Genomic DNA, 18,442 nt, shown 5'->3' on the forward strand with positions numbered 1-18,442 from the left:
ATAAATCAGTGATTTGGTTCACATTGTCCTCTGGGTGATCTTAAGCCTTCTTATAAGGTCCGTCGTAAGTGACCACGTTTCTGATCCGTACTTCATCACTGGTAACACACATTGGTCAAAGACCGTACAAACATTGCGGTGTTTTAACTAAGATGTGGTTTCGGGGCTTCCCCGTACCTTAAAACCTTTGAAATCTGTAATGAGTGTACATGTGACCACGATTTCTGTGCCGTACATCACCAATGTTAGTTATGCTGACAATATTTCTCGGCAGCAGTTATTTCAAAAAAATTCTCTATATTTCTTCACATTTTTATCAACGGTCATCAAGACATATTCAATCTATTTTGTTATGGACGTTTACAATATTAAGAGATGATTTTCTTTTATAAAGAGTCCTATAGAGTAGCAGCTAGTACTTTGTCTGGGTCAATGGTTCCGTCCAAATATGACATGGCTGCCATCAACACATCTAAATGTATCCTGAAGGCCCTGCCTCAAATTGGCATCTGATTAGATGTCAACGAGTATACATATCACGATTAAAATTATTCATCTTGAATAAACATGGAAAAATTTGACTTTTATAAGTCTATGCGAGAAAGCTTATCGTCATTCATATCTCTCATTATTTTAGCATCATATAGGCATCGCTTCGTTCTAATTTATTGCCTTAACAGTTTATATATCTCTTCGTGAAATTGTGTTAATAAAAAAATTGTTTATATTTTATAAATAAAACTATTCTTAAGTACCATGTTTATTTTTTAAGCATTGTGAAATTGAATCTTCTTTCGTCTTATCCTTGTCATATTTACTTCTGTTCATTATACTTGGTTAAGTGTAGCCTGGTATGGAAACATTAAGATGGTATTTTGGAATATCAATGTAGCTATCACTAGACTATCTACGTTATCTCTATGTAGTTAGAATGGGACAGTTGCCCCGGTGTCGCTTATTTAAAAATCAAACATCAAGTAGCCAGAAGTATAATTTTAAGTTAAAGTTACTGTCCAGGGTATGTAAATCTGGATGTAGTGGATCAGCTCCGGAATCGATTTTAGACGATAGCAAGCGTGGTGGTGGTGTTGTGGTCATCTCGCACGTGGTGCAGATCTTGGTGAATGCCAGCCTCCTTTAATATCCTCATCCTCGGCCCCAGTGGTACTCCGAGAGCTCTCAATTTATCTTCTCCCACGTAAGGCAGTTCCGCTGCTCCCACTTTCTCTTTTTCCAACAGCGCTGCGTATTTCTGTAGAAATAAATAAAAAAATATAATAGGATGAACACTAAAATTGTCAATATATCTGCCACATTTATCTTAAGTTTTTAACACATTTATAATATTTTGAATGGTTTTTTATTGTTAAGAGAAATAATTCTAGTAAAATTATTGTAGCAATAAAATTAAAATTAAAAGTTTATAGTTGATCGAAATATATGAAACTATTTATTGAGTCATTTACATTGTCAATATTATAATGTATATATGAAAAAAATGTTAAATTATATATAGAAATGGCTACTGTTGTGTTTCTTCTAAGCTCTCCTCTGCAGATGTTCCGAACCATTAGTAATTTACTTATGTTAAAATAATTGATGATTCAAAAGCTCATGTAAATGCCTAATTGATTAAAGATATTATGAATTTAATGTGTCTTAAGCTTTACCTCGTAGCCAAGCTTTTTAAGAAACAGCCTCATAAGCGGAGGTTCATCTCCAAAGAATTTCGTTAAGCGCTTCACTCTGTCAGGATTACTGAAGGAGTACGGGTCGAGGTGTCTTTGGTGACCTGAACGAATGAACTGCTGTGACCTGTGAATAAGCAACAGTAAAGCATATGTTATTAATTTGTAAAATTTCTAAAACTTAGACATTAGAAAGGTATATTTGAAAAGGTATAAAAGGATTTCCAAGTGCTTAAAATGGTCACTTTTTTAAACGTATTGACGAAGGTAATTTGAATACTTGGTCTGTTATATTTGACGAAAGTTTTCTTCACATACATGTGTTATAGCTCCAATCTTAAAATAACAATACCGTTGAAATATAACTATTGTATAGTTACTTATTTATATAAATATGATTATCTAAAAATATGAAATTTAAATTTAAAAATAGAAGATTAAAGCTTATTTCTAAAATGCAGATATTAGAAATAAAGTGCTATACTTTATTTGTGAAATGTGATAATTATAAGTTATGAGATAAAGTGTTATACAGTACCAGGCGATGAAAATTTCATATCGAACTTTAGAAAGAGACAATCGGCTAATTTCGGCTTCGTAGTGCGTTATCTCTATCAAACGAAAAACAACGACTGACAAAACGTCACATAGGTATTGTGGGACAGAGATAGTGCTCTACGAAGTCGAAATTAGCCAATTGTTTCTTTCCAAAGATCGATGTGCAATATTTCTCGCCGGGTATCTTATTTATGAAATTTACAAATTAGAATTTTACAACGTTTTACCGTATTCCTAAAATTTAGTAAACAGAAATTTAGATATAAAATATCATACCGTATTTCTAAAACTTGGAATTGAAGTGTGATATTTTATTTATAAAATTTAGAAATTATATATTATACCTTATTTGCAAATTTCAATAAACATTTAGTACATTGAAAACATACTCTTAAGCATAACAATAAGTAGCAAGTAAAAATTTATTAAAACTGCAACTGCTGGATTTACCGGCAAAGTTTTGAATAAAATTTTACTAGGCGTTTTCTAAACTTTCAGATAGTTAATGTTGCAACATAAATTAATTGTATTTCTTAATTTCATTTATTATATTTCTTTCTTACTATTTATTATTTAGAACTAATAACGCCACATAATTTTTTGTTTTCTTTTTATTCTTGTTTGTCTTGAACTAGTCTTCAACTCACTTATACATGTGCCGCAGAGCAGCGATCTCTGCACGTATGTTGTCCATCTCCTGCATGACCAGATGCTGTGTCCTCATCTCGCTGGACAGGTGGGCGACTGACCGTGCCAACGTCACCACATGCGACTCCAGCCTCTGGAATCTTTTATTGATACCCTGGAAATTAATTAAAAACCAATTAATTACTGATTTATAAAAAAAAAATTATAATTTAAAACAAATATCATCATCATGTAAATCGATGAACGCTGACTTCCAGTCATAGGCCTCCCCAAAAATAATCACGATGACGGTTCATCAGCTGCCCGTATCCAACGATTTACAGGTGACCTTGATCATCTCGTCATACCACCAAGCCTCGCCACATCTACAGGAAATATTTCATTAACCCTTTGGAGTCTGATTTATTTTTCTTATACTTGTGACATATCTGATGTCGAGTTTTGTGTAAATGTGGATACTATATAAAGAAATGTTAGTTTTATGAATGCAGTTTACGCCCTTTTTACGCTAAGGGTCATGTGTCCCATTAGACATTTTAGGTAGGACATATTGAAACCAGTAGTCTGAAAAAAAAATGGAACACGTATGTCTCGATAGACTCGAAATTATTTGCAATTGTCAGTAAAATTTTGAAAGACCAATTGTCGTCTCTTGTGGCATTTATGACAAATCTGTTTAACTCTTTCCTATAGTCAGAATCTGTAATATGTATCTATTTATTTATGCTAAATGGTAATAATTTGATATACCTTCAAGTCATGTTTCTTTCTATGCTCATTGGTACTGCGTCTCTTATCCCTGATGGGTCGACTGCTGACCGAGCTGGACGGAAGCGAAGACATGCTGCCGTACCTTCGCTTCGATGAAAGCCTCCTCGTGAAAAAAAAAATTATATCGTGTTATTCTAGAACGATCTAGATCAGGGCTTCTTAAACTTTTGTCATTCACAACCCCATTTATGATTGCGAGTTTCTTGACTACCCCATACAAATATAAAAGAAAAATAAATTAATATTTTTGATGATTTATTTATTAGGTAATAATATACATATACATATGAAGAGATATAGTTTTTTAATTCATTTTGAAACATACAAAAATCTAAAATTAAAAATTGCACAAAAAATTATAAAATTGTCTTTATATTAGTTTAAAACCTTCAAGAAATGCGCGTGTCCAGACACTGCAAGTCCAGTGTATTCCGCCACCTCTAGTGGTGTTATAAAATGGAATAAATAAATATTTGACATTAAAGTCTCTCGACCCCAGAATTTTGCTGCGCGACCCCATTTGTGGTCGCGACCCATAGTTTAAGAAGCCCTGATCTAGATGATAAGCGTGTTCGTTTTAATATCGCTTGGATATACATATTTTATTTCAGGATACATCCTACATCTGTGATTTTATATTACTTAATTTAAGAAAGCAATTACATTTAATTTTGAATCGTCAATTATTTTAACAATATAAAATGGTCAGTACAGTCAGTTTGTTATTAAGCTACCGTTGCTTATCTAAATAGAGCCAGAACTCAACAGTTGCTACATTTAAATTAAATTTAACAATTTTTGATGTATACATTGTAATATCAACTCTGATGAACTAAAAACTTGAAATGATGAATGTCTAATGAAACAAACTTAGAATTTTTTAAAAAGTTTTAAGGTAGAGAAAAATTATTTTAAACATTATTTTCGCTGTTTCTAATAAATAAACAATTGTTTTTTATTTCAAAGTGTCATCGTCGTCTACTGCTAGATATAGGCCTTCCATATAGATTTACAATACTTGGAACTGACATCTAGCATCTTTCGATGTTCTTAACAAGGTTCTGTACACATTATTTATTGTTTCAAATATTTATCTTTCTTGTACGTCGAAACGAAAATAAAAAAAACTCTTAGAGGATATGTATCACAAAAATATCTAACCAAATAAATACAATTGAATTGTCTGTTTGTAATATTAAAATAACTGCTTTTTACGGCCTGAATATGAATATATATACGACACTTATACTGAAATTACGTTTTTATAATTTTAGTCTGTCTGTCAATTTGTTTTGGTTAATCCCGGTGATGTCTGGACAGATTGAGACTTCTAATGGCAGGTAGTAGATGTAATAATGAGTAAGTTAGGCTACTTTGATTTTAGCAAATTCTTGAACAAAAAAAAAACGATATTAACTTTTTTTTTAAATTCCACGCGGACGAAGTCATGGGCATAGTAAGTTTTAAATAATTTAAGTAGAGGTGAGAGAAGAAATATACTATTTACATAGTTTTTATTTGAAAATATAGTTCTGCTTTGGACCAGAGGAAATTTGAGTGTGTTTATGTCTGTGCTCTCACCTGGCGTCCCAAGCTAGTGGCTGCGCTGGTGCTGGTCTTCTGACACCGAGCAGCTGCAGTACTTCAGCATACATGTTCTCAAGTCCACGCAGCTGTCGTCGGATTGCACGCGCATCGCCTCCTGACGCGTCGCTGTCAGACCTTGCTCCCAGGAGTGAAGATAAGTCAAGACTGCGTGTAGTTGTGGATGTCACGTCTGTTGTGTCCAGCCCGAATACTGGAAATTCATTGTAATTATTAGTTAATGCCTTACACCAGGGGTTAGAAACCTTTTAAATCAATGGGCCAATTAAATTTTTTTTTAGCGCGACGTACATAATGTAAACTTATTAAATATTATTAAATTACATAACTTTATTATTAATAAACATTACATTAAGAGAGTATACAAATTTTAATACCAAATATAAATAACATCAGTCAGTATATATTTCATAATTAATTTTAATATAAGTAAGAAAAGGGCCAATATTTAATTTTTTAAAACAGTCTCTGTGTTTGGCACTAATCGGTGTAACGTAACTCTTGAAGATACCCTGTGGAGGGGTGAAACACGTGTTGAGTGATTTGGTGGTGGCAATTGTGTGATTCGCATTGTTTGCCGCATACGCATTTATCAGCGGGCTGGCGGGCGGTGCACTTTGTTGCACGACTACCACTGCATGAGCGGAAGTGGCTAAATATTGGTCCTTTTCTTACTTAGAATGGACTTCCGCAAGGTAACGCCTGATTCCATTGATTTTAATATGTTTTGATTTGAATAATGGAAACGCTATTTTTACTATATAATCATTACATTGTTTAATATTTCTGGAACTGTTGACCTTTGATAGAATGTACCATACATTAATTTCCAGAAAAGGATTTCCTAAGCTTTCGAGATTTTACACCCTAGTTCCTCTATGTCTAATCACCATATATATAAATAAGCCTTACCGGTTAATATATTGAAAAAATCTTTTATCTCAATATGAATCAAATATTAATCTACTTTTGATAACTTACGGTGTTTCTTGTAATGGTGGTCCCGTTTGGAAGAGTGTTTCTTATGGGAGTGCCACCTAGGAGACTCCCGGCTTCTTCTACGCTCCTCAGGATACTCTGATGAGCGACCAGGTAGGCTGGAATAGCAATATTGATACAGACACTCAATTTTAAAATATCGTTATGAGTCAGAAAAGTTAGTACATAGTACAAGAGAAGAGTTTTACCTATTTCGCTTGTGCAGATCAGAAGAAGGAGATAGAGGTGGTAATGGAGGTGTAACAGATCCATCGGAGCTCGCGGAGGAGTCCAGGCGCAAAGTAGACAGCTTCGGTTCCAGTATCTGACGTAATTCGCATTCTACAAGATCTGCCCACTCGTTCTCACCACCTGGAATGTAAAATATATTTAAAGTTTACATCAGATATTTGTCAGTCTTTATTTAAATGTCATCGAGTATAAATCAAAGCAGGCCACATAGCGCTGGGGTCTTTTTCGTGTTTCCCAATCTAAGCAGGAACTTTTACTTTCTGATAAACATGGGCTAAGTTCAATCTATATCCACATTTCTACTTTGGACTTCGTGTTGTCAATACCTTCAAGACCTACTGGCTCTAAGAAAAATCCCACAAGGTCGTCGAAAAACATTGGAGGCAGGCCGCTTCTAACCGATTCTATAGGAAGTCTATATGATAGGTCTATGTCCAGCTGCGACTTAACTGATAAATCTGATCATAGTTTAAATCCACTATTACACAGGTACATACTTGGTCCAACTTGTTGTTGACTTGTACCAGGTTGAGGCTGATTCCTCGGATGTATTACGGCATCCGAATCTGCTGATGTATCGTGGGGACTGGCTTCAGGTCTTCGGCCGCTGGAATACGCAACGCTGCCTCTACCCGAGTCCACGTTGGATGACTGACCTCCGTTCTTATCATAATCTAAAATTTGATAATACTATCAAAAATCTTATGAAGTAATAATGATATAGCCTTATTTATTAATATAAAAGAAACTACACCAAACACCATGGGCTTATGGAAGTGGCTCGTCCGTGGTACCATGCCGAACAGGTCCCTATGCACACACACAAATCATACGCAACACACATACATACACACAGGCGGATACCATTCCGTTTTGAATAATAAATTAAACGTTTCCATATGTGTCTGTCTATTATTGTTATAGTTTTTGCATATTTGTGTGTTAATTTTTAGTGTTTTAAGTTTAATTACTGTAATTTTAATAATAATTATTATTAAACTTAACTATTGTACTTAAATTACAAATTTTAGCGATAAAATTGACAGTTCTGAGATGCTGATAAAACTCAACAGTGTTGTGCTTCTTTCTAATAGGGTCTGATTTAGTAACTTTCAACTTGCTTGCAAGTGAAATGAAATTACTGTCGCTACTCGCCGATGTGAAATGATACTTTTAAAGAAAAAGATATTTTAATTTATTTAATATCGAATATTTAGATCCTAGGAATCATTACTTTGTATCACAGTCTCTATTAAGCCTTTTTATGCATGTAGCGTTCACTTCTAGATTTAAAAATAACATTACTGTAGTACCTGAACTAGTACCTGAGCCATTAGCTCCTTTCTTTCCATGAGCTTTCAAATCTTCTATTCTGTTAGGAGTTTGTCTGGAGGAAGAAGGCTGAGGATGATACGTTTCAGCTTTACCACTGGAGTTATATACACTGTCTGCAGACTTTTGACTTGCACTTTCATCATTTCTGTCAGGCCCCTGATAACTACCTGCTTCTTCTTTATGCCTATGTGCTAAGGAATCTGGTGTTCGACGAGATTCTCTGTTACTTTCTGGTGTTCTTCTATAAATTTGTTCTTGTAAGCGTTCCTGTCTGTTTGATTCTATCGATCTTCCGCTTGTCCGAACCCGTTCCTCGTAGTTGGTACGTTCTTGCGCTGCTAATCTTAACCTAAATCCACCATCATCTGATTCTCTTTCTTCTATGGTATTCCTTTGTGGGCTATTCTCTATAGGTAGTCCGTCAAGAAGATTACCATGTGAATTTCTTCTTGATCTCTCGTGAAGTTGAGGAACATTAACCTCTTGCCTCTGAGGAGGTTCATCTAGCAGATGTGGGTGTGATGCAGCCCTCCTACCTTCTATTAAACCTCTTTGTCTTATTATTTCCCTCTCTAACTGTTGTGGACTTCTCAAATCGGGTCTTGAATGTGAATTGTCAAACTGAAAATGAAAAATTTTATTACGAGATTTTGTCATTTTTATCTAGGTTTGCGATGTATTGTGGTTTGTGATGTATTTCCGGTTTCATAAGTAACAATGATCTAATAAATTAATTGGCTTTACTATGGACATAAAATCTATTTCAGAGACACTCGAATCCCATCAAAAGCAAGTACATGGTGTAATTGCAGAACACCGCGTGGGAAGAATTATTTAATTGTTGGGAACAATTGTTCTTTGTGTGGATGTCGGTGATTGCACTGAGAATAGTACGGGGTCAAGTGAGAAAGGCGTTGCAAAGAAATTGTTGCTGTAATTTTTAAACCAACTCTCTTGATCATAGGTTGTGAATAGCACTATATTTATTTATTAATTTACAAAATGACATTCTGGCAAATAATCGCCGTGAATAGAGACATAAAAACTTATAATAACAATATGAAGAATTTAAAAGCAGAACTAAAGTTAAGCACAAAATATATCTATTATTGTTAATGTAACTGAACTATCAAACGTGACAAGTTCATAAGGAGAGAAAGAATTAGAGATATATAGTGAAAAGAACACTTTTCTTTTCCATACCAACAAAATTGTAATGAGCTGGTCATATCTCGAGGAATAAAGACAATAGGTTGACCCTAAAAGTGACTCGTATGAAAGGACCATTAGAAAAAAGAAATGTCGGTAAACCAGTTAAATTGTAGGCTGGTTATATTGTTGCAACGGAAGGGCACAACTAGATGACATTTACTAAGAACAGAAAATTCTGGAAAGTGAAAGAGGTGGCCTTCACCCTAACGGGATCCACATCGAAGAAAAAACTAACCATACTAAAATTTGATTAATAAGTTAATTGTACTAACAATATTGACTAACATTTGAAATTTAAATTATGTTGAAATGGAAATAAAAACAAGGTTTAATTCATTATAAAAAACTAAAAAAGAGTATGATGATTTAATCAAACAAAAAATATTTATGAAAAAGCTTTACGCAAAAATAACAATGATTATTTAACCACTTTTGTTCGTTTTTATCTAATTTTTATAGGTCTGCCAAAAGCTTGTAACATTTCACAATCCAAAATCTATAGAAAAGCCAGTTTTAAATATTTAAATCCTATCGTATATAAATAGATGAATATATAAGAAATATACTAGGCTCATCGGGTGTAACAAATAATTTTACCTGATTTGGAGGTCCAGATTTCAAAGACGTGAAGTTAGCCATAGACCTTACATCCATGTCTCGCTGATAAACCGCACTGCGCCTTCCAGGTGGACCGTATTGCTGATAAAGGGCATCAGCTCCAAGAGCCTGGGGACGTGAGTGCGGTGACGCCAACATCTCTTGTGATCTCGCTTGTTGGTTTAGCATCATGTGCTGTTGGACTATTTGTTGTTGCATCAACTGTCTGGAACGTGAACATGCAAATTGCATTTAAATGTCTAAAATGCATATATTTGAAATAATTTATAATCTTTTCACTTCATACTTGCAGTCTACTGTTGTTTTTAACAGTGGTATAAATAATTCACGTAAAATTTATGAGCACTCAAATTTTAACGTTCGAAATTATATAACCTTATGCTTAGCTGGTCTAATAGAGCGAATTGCAAATGAAGTAACAATTTAGACTCGCATACAATGTAAGACAAGTGAAAATTAGGAAATATTAACAAAAGTAGGAAATTTCAAGCATTTGATATATTTTTTTTTGTAATTAGAACAACTAAACAGTTATTAATTGTTGGCATATAAATGGAATCTTTGACTTCGATCTAAGAAATATTCTTAAAGAAATAGACTACCATTGCTAAAAGTGAATGTATTTATAGCAATAGTTTAAGTTGGAAAATGAGCAATGTTTGTGTCAGTTGCTTACCTATGCGGAGATGGGCTGGGATATGCTTGATTATGAATATTGTTTGTCATTCCATGAGAGTACTGCATATCAGGTCTCGCCTGTGGCATGGGCCTTCCGTAAATCCCTTGCTCAACCTTCCTTGTCGGTGTATCCCTTGGTGTTATTTGCTCTGGTTCAGGCCTCTTTCGCTCTTCAATATTATTCAGACTTGGTTCCTCGCTTTTTTCATTGTCATTACTATCTTTGCTTTTAAATCTACTCGATATCATATCTTTAAGTGTGTGGTATGTCTTGCTAACAGATTTTGCACTTTTGGGTGCATCTCTAGTGTTATCTTTACCGGTTTCAACTGTGACTGTTATGTGATGTGAATTGTTTTGTACGTCGGCTTTGGTTCCGTAGTTTTTGGCTGGTATAGGAGGTTTCGGTGATTCGTAGTTTTGTACGTTTCTCGCCACTGCACCTTGATTCTGGTTTTGATGCATAGTGTAACTGTAATTTTGATCGTGATATTGTCTGAAGTCACCCGAGGTGCCGGCTTGTTGGTTCTGTAAAGAAATATTTTACTTCATTTCATATATTAAAAAAAAATAATATCTATTTGTCAATTTTTTACGAACTAGCTTTTTTTGTGTGGAACAGGGATGTTATAATTTTAGGAATAAGTATGTCAGATTCATTTTTTATTAACATTAGTGTTCTTTATACCTTTACAGTATATTTCATGCTTTTTCTTTCTTTCTTTCATCCATCACAAAGTTTTTTATTCCATGAGCATTATTGTCATTCATCCATCGCCTTTCATCCTTCTTCTCCATTCCTAAAGTATCACATTATTATCTAATAGGATCAGGCGTTACCTCGCGGAAGTCCATCCTAACTAAGAAAGAGACTAATATATATACTTTATGACAATCTTATAAATAATATTAGGAAATATATAATAAAAATGCAATCGTTAAAGTTGTAGTACTTATTCATTTAAAATAAGGATATCTTCATTAATATTTTTTTTTCAACAATATTCAGGGTCTTTGTACAAAATTTTGTAAAACATGTCATTGATATGAATAGCTTTTTAAAATATAATCGAGAATACTGAGGTACTAAGATGTATAAAAATATCTAAAGCCTTACTAATGATCCATATAATATATATAGGTTTCTATAACATTTAAATCATAAAAATAGAAATCAAAAATAGATGAGGCTGTGATATTATGGGATTTGGAAATTGTAACGTCAGATTTCGTACGAGTCGCTTGGTCCAGAACAATTGAGGACGCAAAAGAAGCGTTTGAAAGCAAGTGTGTTGTTACGATAGTATTTTATGGGAACCGAAGTAACAATTGCGTATTGGCAAGAACTTCTACGCATGAAGAAATACGCGAACCTGTAAATCTTCCACAAATGGAACATAAAGGGGAAAATTATTCAAATAACTGTTTTGTATATACATAAGAAATGTATGGCTTTAAAAACAGCATAATTAAGGTCGCGGTAAGTAACTGGTATCTTGTCGACCTTTGGGAGAGGTTTATGCCTTACAACGGGCGTCTATCTATCATCACATGATGATGACGTGAATAATTCTTTCTGACATTAATACAGTGTACATACAGGCTACGTAGGTAGTAGAACAGATAATTGCTTGTGCTTTAAGGTTTTGGAGTGGAAACCATAAAGCAGCAAGCTCAGCCTACCACATCCACTTACAAGATGAACAGACGGCCTTGTTGTGGTTGTCTGAAGATCCGAAGGCCGCCTTCAATCGTTCCTACTGGAGATCTATGGGTAGTTTTATGTCCAACTGTGAAAATCTTTATCTGATGATCATATCAGTGAATCACTTTGAATTTAGAATATTAATATGTCGATCATTGGAAATATTTTTGACCTTTGCATGACTCATGTGGAATAATAGTGAAGTGGTTTCCCGTTGTAGCTTTTAGGTGGTATTTGGGCTCTAAGGACACTTGACTCTTCCGGATGGGTGGTCCCACCGGGTGTATGATAATAACCATTTGTCTAGAAGGGGGTATCCGGGAGCCCAATTGGTCGGCTGTCGCCATACGGTGCGTATTGGTGAAGATGACAATTGGTCCAGCTGAGTTGGTATTTGCTGTTGCTTCTTAACCCCCAATGAATGAATGCTCTTACTCCGCCAATCATTGAGCTACATGATGAAGCTCAGCGAAAGCAGTAGGCGCACCAGAACCGACAGGATATGACCACGATCATTCCTCAAGAGTTCACGAATAGAAGCAGAGGGGACAAGTTTTAGGCTTTAAAAGAGTTTATGTACACCATTTAGATTACTATTATTCATGTTAAAAGTATTGTTGACAATAGAAATTATTTGATTTCTAATAAATTTTATATATAATAATAGCTTATATACATATATAGTATTTCAGTATATTAGTATGACTGATAAAAAAACGTTGCGGATTCGGTTCTTGGCGACGTCGTATCAATAAGAGGATATTGCTAGAAATTACTAATATTTTAATACGAAGTATGAAAGGAACTAAAACGTATAAGCACGTGTCCCAGCAGTGGGAAATCACAGATGCTTTTAATGTTAATGAAATATTTAAAATTAATAGAGATGAAAATTGATTTTATTTATATATTTGTGGACATGTTAATATTAATCCAATATCGTTATAGGGATGGTCGATTTGATTAAAGCTTCTATCAAATTTGACTGTTCTGGTATTCTCGTGGTAGTACGAGTATACTATTTATCCATTAAATGTATGTAAAATAAATAAGTAAATACTAAAAATTTAAAACATTTAAAAATAAGTTCTTTCAATTCGCAATTATAAAGGAGGTAAATAAATCAAATATCATAGTTTTCATGAAGCTATAGCTAAACTATTTATGATAATAAAAATAAATTAAAAATATTTCGTACGTTTTCAAGAGCGAACTCGACCATTTTCTATGAACTGAACATTTCGACGATATCACTTATATATATTTCACAATTACTCTGTTACAATTAACACTTTTCACTGTTTTACGTGAACACAGGTTTAATTAAAAAATCATTACTTTTATGTGCTGCACAATAATATCTGTGGAACTACATATAAGGCAACAGAGAAGCGATGTTTGTGGAACTGTGCGATAAACAAAGAACATTTCGATTGTGTATCACAGTTCCCGGTGGTGTGGGGCTTGTGCGGCGTTCTACTGCGCGACCGGATGCGTGTGCGCATGTGTGGTGCCAGGGAGCTTACTCGCGTGCCGCTTCGCTAAGTCGAATTTATCGGATCGAACACGACAGTACTACAGTGCAATGTGTTTTATGAGTGCTAGTTTTTATTACTTATAAATTTTCTAATATCTAATAAATCAAGGGAAAGCTAATGTTAAAAAAATTTATAATTTGGAGAGATATTTTGTACTGGCAATCATTACTTACACAATTGTATTAAATTAGGGAGAAATACGTATACGTATCGGCAAGTACAGCGTTGGACATCCACTCACAGATGAAGTCCATCAACCCTATGGGAAATTTGTATGTGGAAGGTAATAAACCTTTTTATTTCAGCAGCGCAAAAGATGATGATGTCGATGATGACGTCATCACTTATATGAAATCGATAAAAATATCAATAATATATCCTTCAATACGTCTTTCAACTCACAACGTAACAATGTCTTCAAAGAATCTAACGCTCCAGCGGTTTTAATGACAAACACAATTCTTCTTCCATCCTCTATAAATACTCTTCGGACACAGCCCTAAGTATTCTTTTTCTTTTATTTTCAGCCCATGAATGCCCAGCAAGGGATAAGCTTCCCCCAAAGAACGTCAATGACCTGTCCTGCGGGTACCGCATCCAGTGACCTGAACTATGTCATCTGTTCACCTAAGTGGGTCTACCCAAGCCACGTTTACTGGCTCGTGGTCGCCACTCGAGAACCTTTCGGATCCTAATGCCAGCAGAAAGTATTTAAGTATTATTACTTAAAAATTTAACCAACAAGTTATACATACACTTGTACTCCTAGTGTGACTGCAAAAAGAGACTTAACTTTTTTATCTCATTGCTATAGTCCAATTTAATATTTAATTTTTTTTATTAAATTAAAAACTCCGGTAATTGCTCAAGCTATATAAATAAATAAAAATATCAAGAATTATAATATGTATCTACGTACAAAGGTAACTTATTTTATACGAATATATTCTGAACAAGTCTACGAGATGTCCATCAGTAGAACTGACAAGCGTTCAAAGTTTCTTAATTGCTTCAGTGAGCCACCATACAGTTTTCAATGGCATCTTTATCACGCATCAGCGATTTGAATTCGATACACTCCGTCCATGGGCTTATTTATGGGTTACTTTCACCGGCTGATAATGTTCGACTCTCAAAATGTTGGGATCGTCCGACTAATGTATTCGCTCATGGAATAGACATAGAGAGAGCTATGTTGAAAATACTTATGTAATATTTAATATTAATACATCATAATTCAAAACAATTAGGCAATTTTAATGATCTTCTTTCGAAGTTATTTTATTTTATATACAAAATCAATTTTCCAAACTGAAAAAAAGAGTACGAAAAGTTTGAAATTTTCAAATTATGTAATTCAATTTGAGGTTCGAAATCTTACAAAAAATTGTTGTTTCAGCTCATAGATGCCTGTCAATCATACATATGTATGGAGGATATACCATAATCGCATCACTTGGCAGGCGAGTTGGCGCTCACAGTGTGGTATTATGGTACGCAGACGACGCTGTTACCCATCCCTTGGAAGTTTGTTTTATGTGCAATTATGATACTGTACAATTAATGCACAAAGTGTGTATTATTCAAAATTGTATCGCGGGAATTGAACCCGTGATCTACTGTCGCAAGTCTCAGTCCTTTACCGTATAATTTTAACATATTAATATAGATAAATAAAGGAAAAAACGATTAATTAAATAATTATTGTTATATAATGGCTTGCTGTGACTCGTAATTATTACAGTGTGTTCTGGATGGATCTACGATCTCTTTTTGGTAAAGTTTTGTTATAGTTTGACTTTGATTCATTAAATGTTCTTAGTAGGATATTTATAATGTAACAATTGTAACTAATTTTATACTTCTAAGCTTCTAAGTTTGTACTTTCTCACTGCCTTTTGTTACTATTTATTTCCAATAAAGTAAATAAATATATACAAATATTAAATATAAAATTGTATAGAATAGTATATATATTTTAAATAGGTTTTTGTTGAGAAAAACATTGAATAAACCAGTAATCTCTAGTTTGGGTGGTATTTATTGATTAAATATGAAATTAATAAATTTAACACCAAAACTAACGGATCCGCGTGTTAAATGACAATAGAAATTTGCAGCGCGTGAACTGTCAAACGCAAACGTTTCAATCATTGTCATAAAAAAAATTCCAAAGTTTCTAGGCAATATATTTTTTAGAATAAATGAATGTAATAGACTATATTGTTTTAATTTTACGGCATTCCATTCGTTATGCGTATACTTAATTATTTAAAAAAGCAATGTTTATATAAAAAAAAGAAAAATATATACAATAAACATGTTAAAATTACACGTAGCGAGACGGCACCTGCCTTCACCGTTGCTTCGACGTAGGCTAGGCTCACCGAAGGGACGCGACATGAATTTATATTGCCGCATAGCTCGCTGAGGAAGGGTTTCGTTCCACGGACCGCTTCGACCTGTGTTAACTGTGCGATGTGCGACAAGGATGTCAGAAGTCAATTATCAGGTGTATTCTTTCACACGACCAAAAACAAAATTGAATGCCCCTGGATCTAAATTAACCGTGTGAATGTAGCCTAAAATTGTTGTAAAGCTTCCATTTTTACTATAATTTATTCAAATTTAATAAAGTTTGATTCACTGTGACCACATGTGTACACGTGAGTTCAATAACTAGAATAAAGTTGAAAGCTTTATATGGCTTGCTTCATGTTAAAACTACAGGCTATCCAAAAGATTCCTAAACTTAAAAACGTCTACAATAAATTCAGACGGTTTTGTTTTATTATTTGCACTGCATCCTCAATCTGCCGTATTTCAAAGTAAAGCAATTTATTTTAAAGTTTTAAATTAATACTTTGCAATATTTAAAAAGTTTATGTTCTATGATCTACTTCAATTTACATGATTCAGAGATCTAAATATAGTTACGGATATGCTATTGTTTCTGTTAAAAATTTTGCTGCTAGTTATTTTGGTTTTGTGTAGCTTTTCCGTATTGAAACTAATGTTGACGCCTTTTGAAAAGAGTTTGGAAGAAAGTTGCTATTGGTTATCAGCGATTGGTGATTTAGATTTAATTTCATGACTGACTTTACTTCTATCAGGCTTAGACTTTGTGTCATCTATATTGATTACGATGGATGATCGTACCGCAGTTACAACGAAGACGTTTTCATGAAGAAGGACTACACCCATGTAGGTGTATAGTGTTGTTACTGTAGTGTAGTGCAAGTTGGGGAAGTGAGGACTACTCGGCGGTAAGCGACAGGCGGGCCGACCCTTACCGCTCTTGCCTGCTCATGCCTGTTCGGTGCATTGCGTCCGACGAGGGCTCGATGTGTGTTTTGTGTCCTAGCGTTGCGATAGTTACGGATATTGTATACACTAAAAAATGTGTAACATATATAAACAGATATAATAGGTACACAAGTAAGATGGAATTCTATATATGTGCAACATATATACTTCGGAGTATTATGTGAACTTTGACGTCATTACATTTTGGTAATAACTAAAAAACTTCAGCTCGAAAAGAACATTATCATGGTATAAAGTTAAAATATATTAAATAAAAACTAGTGAAAATCCTACGTAGATATGTATTTGGTAATTTTACACGTTTTAAATCAATGCATTACTCTTATAGTTTTAATTTTTAATTAAAATCGTTTATGAGACTTAACAATAAAAAAAGAATTAAAAATAAATAAAATTTATAATATATTGTCGTAAATATATAAATAAAATTAAATTTGTAAAATTTAACTATATCATTTTATATTATAGTTAGTGGTGCTTCGTATAAACTAATTTTCAAGTAATTTTCGGAAATACGGGTACCTTGGCATGCGGTCGACTTTCATGCGACCGGTTTTTTCCGAAAAAATCCAGATTCGTGACGTCACAACATCGGTACGGTCATTAACATCGCATTATGAACTTCCCCGTGAGCTTTATTACCAAACAATAAGATTGATAATCTAACGCTTTGGTCAAATTGTGTAGACATTGGTGTAGACCAAAATCCCCGCTAACCGGAGCATTGGAAAATAAATAACATATTTTACGAGAATCGATCGCGTTGTGGACTATACATTGACGATTTTACATGCTGTTATTAATATTATGTACCACAAACATCCGTGATAGTCTTTGAAATAGAGTCGCTTTAGAAAATACTCGTTAACCGCGGGAAATATTCAATTAAAAGTAAACATAAAGTGAATATACTATCACAAGAATGCATGTCTCAAATTTGGATACAATTATAATATTTTAGCAATAATAATTTAAGATTTAAATCCAACAATTAATATATATACATATAGAATATTTGATGAAAAGTATAAATTTAAAATAAATATTGAAAAATATTATTAAATAAAGTTATAAAATTTCTGAACCAAGGCATGTATTTATTGACCACTTTTCATATAATACTAAGACACATGAAGCAGTTTTTTTATGCGATATTTTTATAAAGTCAAATGTTAAAATATTTATACTTTACATAACATTTATATTTTACTACGTTATTTAAGAATCACATATATGACACCATTTTGTAAAAAATTTAGCGCTTTTCAAAATTAACTATAAAATTCGGCCGCTTGTAAATCTCTGAACGCAGACATTCAGTTATTATAAATAGAAGCGTGAATGGAGTTTTTACTAACACTTCTCCCAGTACAAATGCTGTCCGAAGTAGAAATGTTAGGCAATAGCAACAAATTAAGTCGATGTTCGATCCTTTCGGATATAAACGAGTAGGAATGTATATGTAGTGCCAGTCCAAAACCAACTTCCCTTCGGAGATCTTTGAGCCAGATCTAGAAACTTCTATCGTT

The 18,442-nt window shown here is 33.7% G+C and overlaps 1 protein-coding gene across 1 annotated transcript in view; it reads right to left on the reverse strand.

Moving 5' to 3' along the window:
* Positions 1–764: 764 nt before the first annotated feature.
* Positions 765–18,442, reverse strand: part of LOC137929830 (uncharacterized) — a 52,006-nt gene continuing 34,328 nt past the window's right edge. The window contains exons 4-14 of the mRNA XM_068772943.1: positions 10,342–10,871; positions 9,645–9,870; positions 7,814–8,456; positions 6,998–7,174; positions 6,458–6,620; positions 6,252–6,367; positions 5,247–5,463; positions 3,645–3,765; positions 2,894–3,048; positions 1,671–1,815; positions 765–1,252 (exon numbers count right to left, since the gene is read on the reverse strand). Coding sequence (XP_068629044.1) covers positions 1,061–1,252; positions 1,671–1,815; positions 2,894–3,048; positions 3,645–3,765; positions 5,247–5,463; positions 6,252–6,367; positions 6,458–6,620; positions 6,998–7,174; positions 7,814–8,456; positions 9,645–9,870; positions 10,342–10,871 — 2,685 coding nt within the window. The 3' untranslated portion in view covers positions 765–1,060. The remainder of the gene's footprint in view (positions 1,253–1,670; positions 1,816–2,893; positions 3,049–3,644; positions 3,766–5,246; positions 5,464–6,251; positions 6,368–6,457; positions 6,621–6,997; positions 7,175–7,813; positions 8,457–9,644; positions 9,871–10,341; positions 10,872–18,442) is intronic.

Source organism: Battus philenor, unplaced genomic scaffold (genome assembly GCF_028537555.1).
Source record: "Battus philenor isolate CCGP_79_NKW_IND1 unplaced genomic scaffold, ilBatPhil1.0.hap1 SCAF_11, whole genome shotgun sequence".
NCBI classification, from domain to species: Eukaryota; Metazoa; Arthropoda; class Insecta; order Lepidoptera; family Papilionidae; genus Battus; species Battus philenor.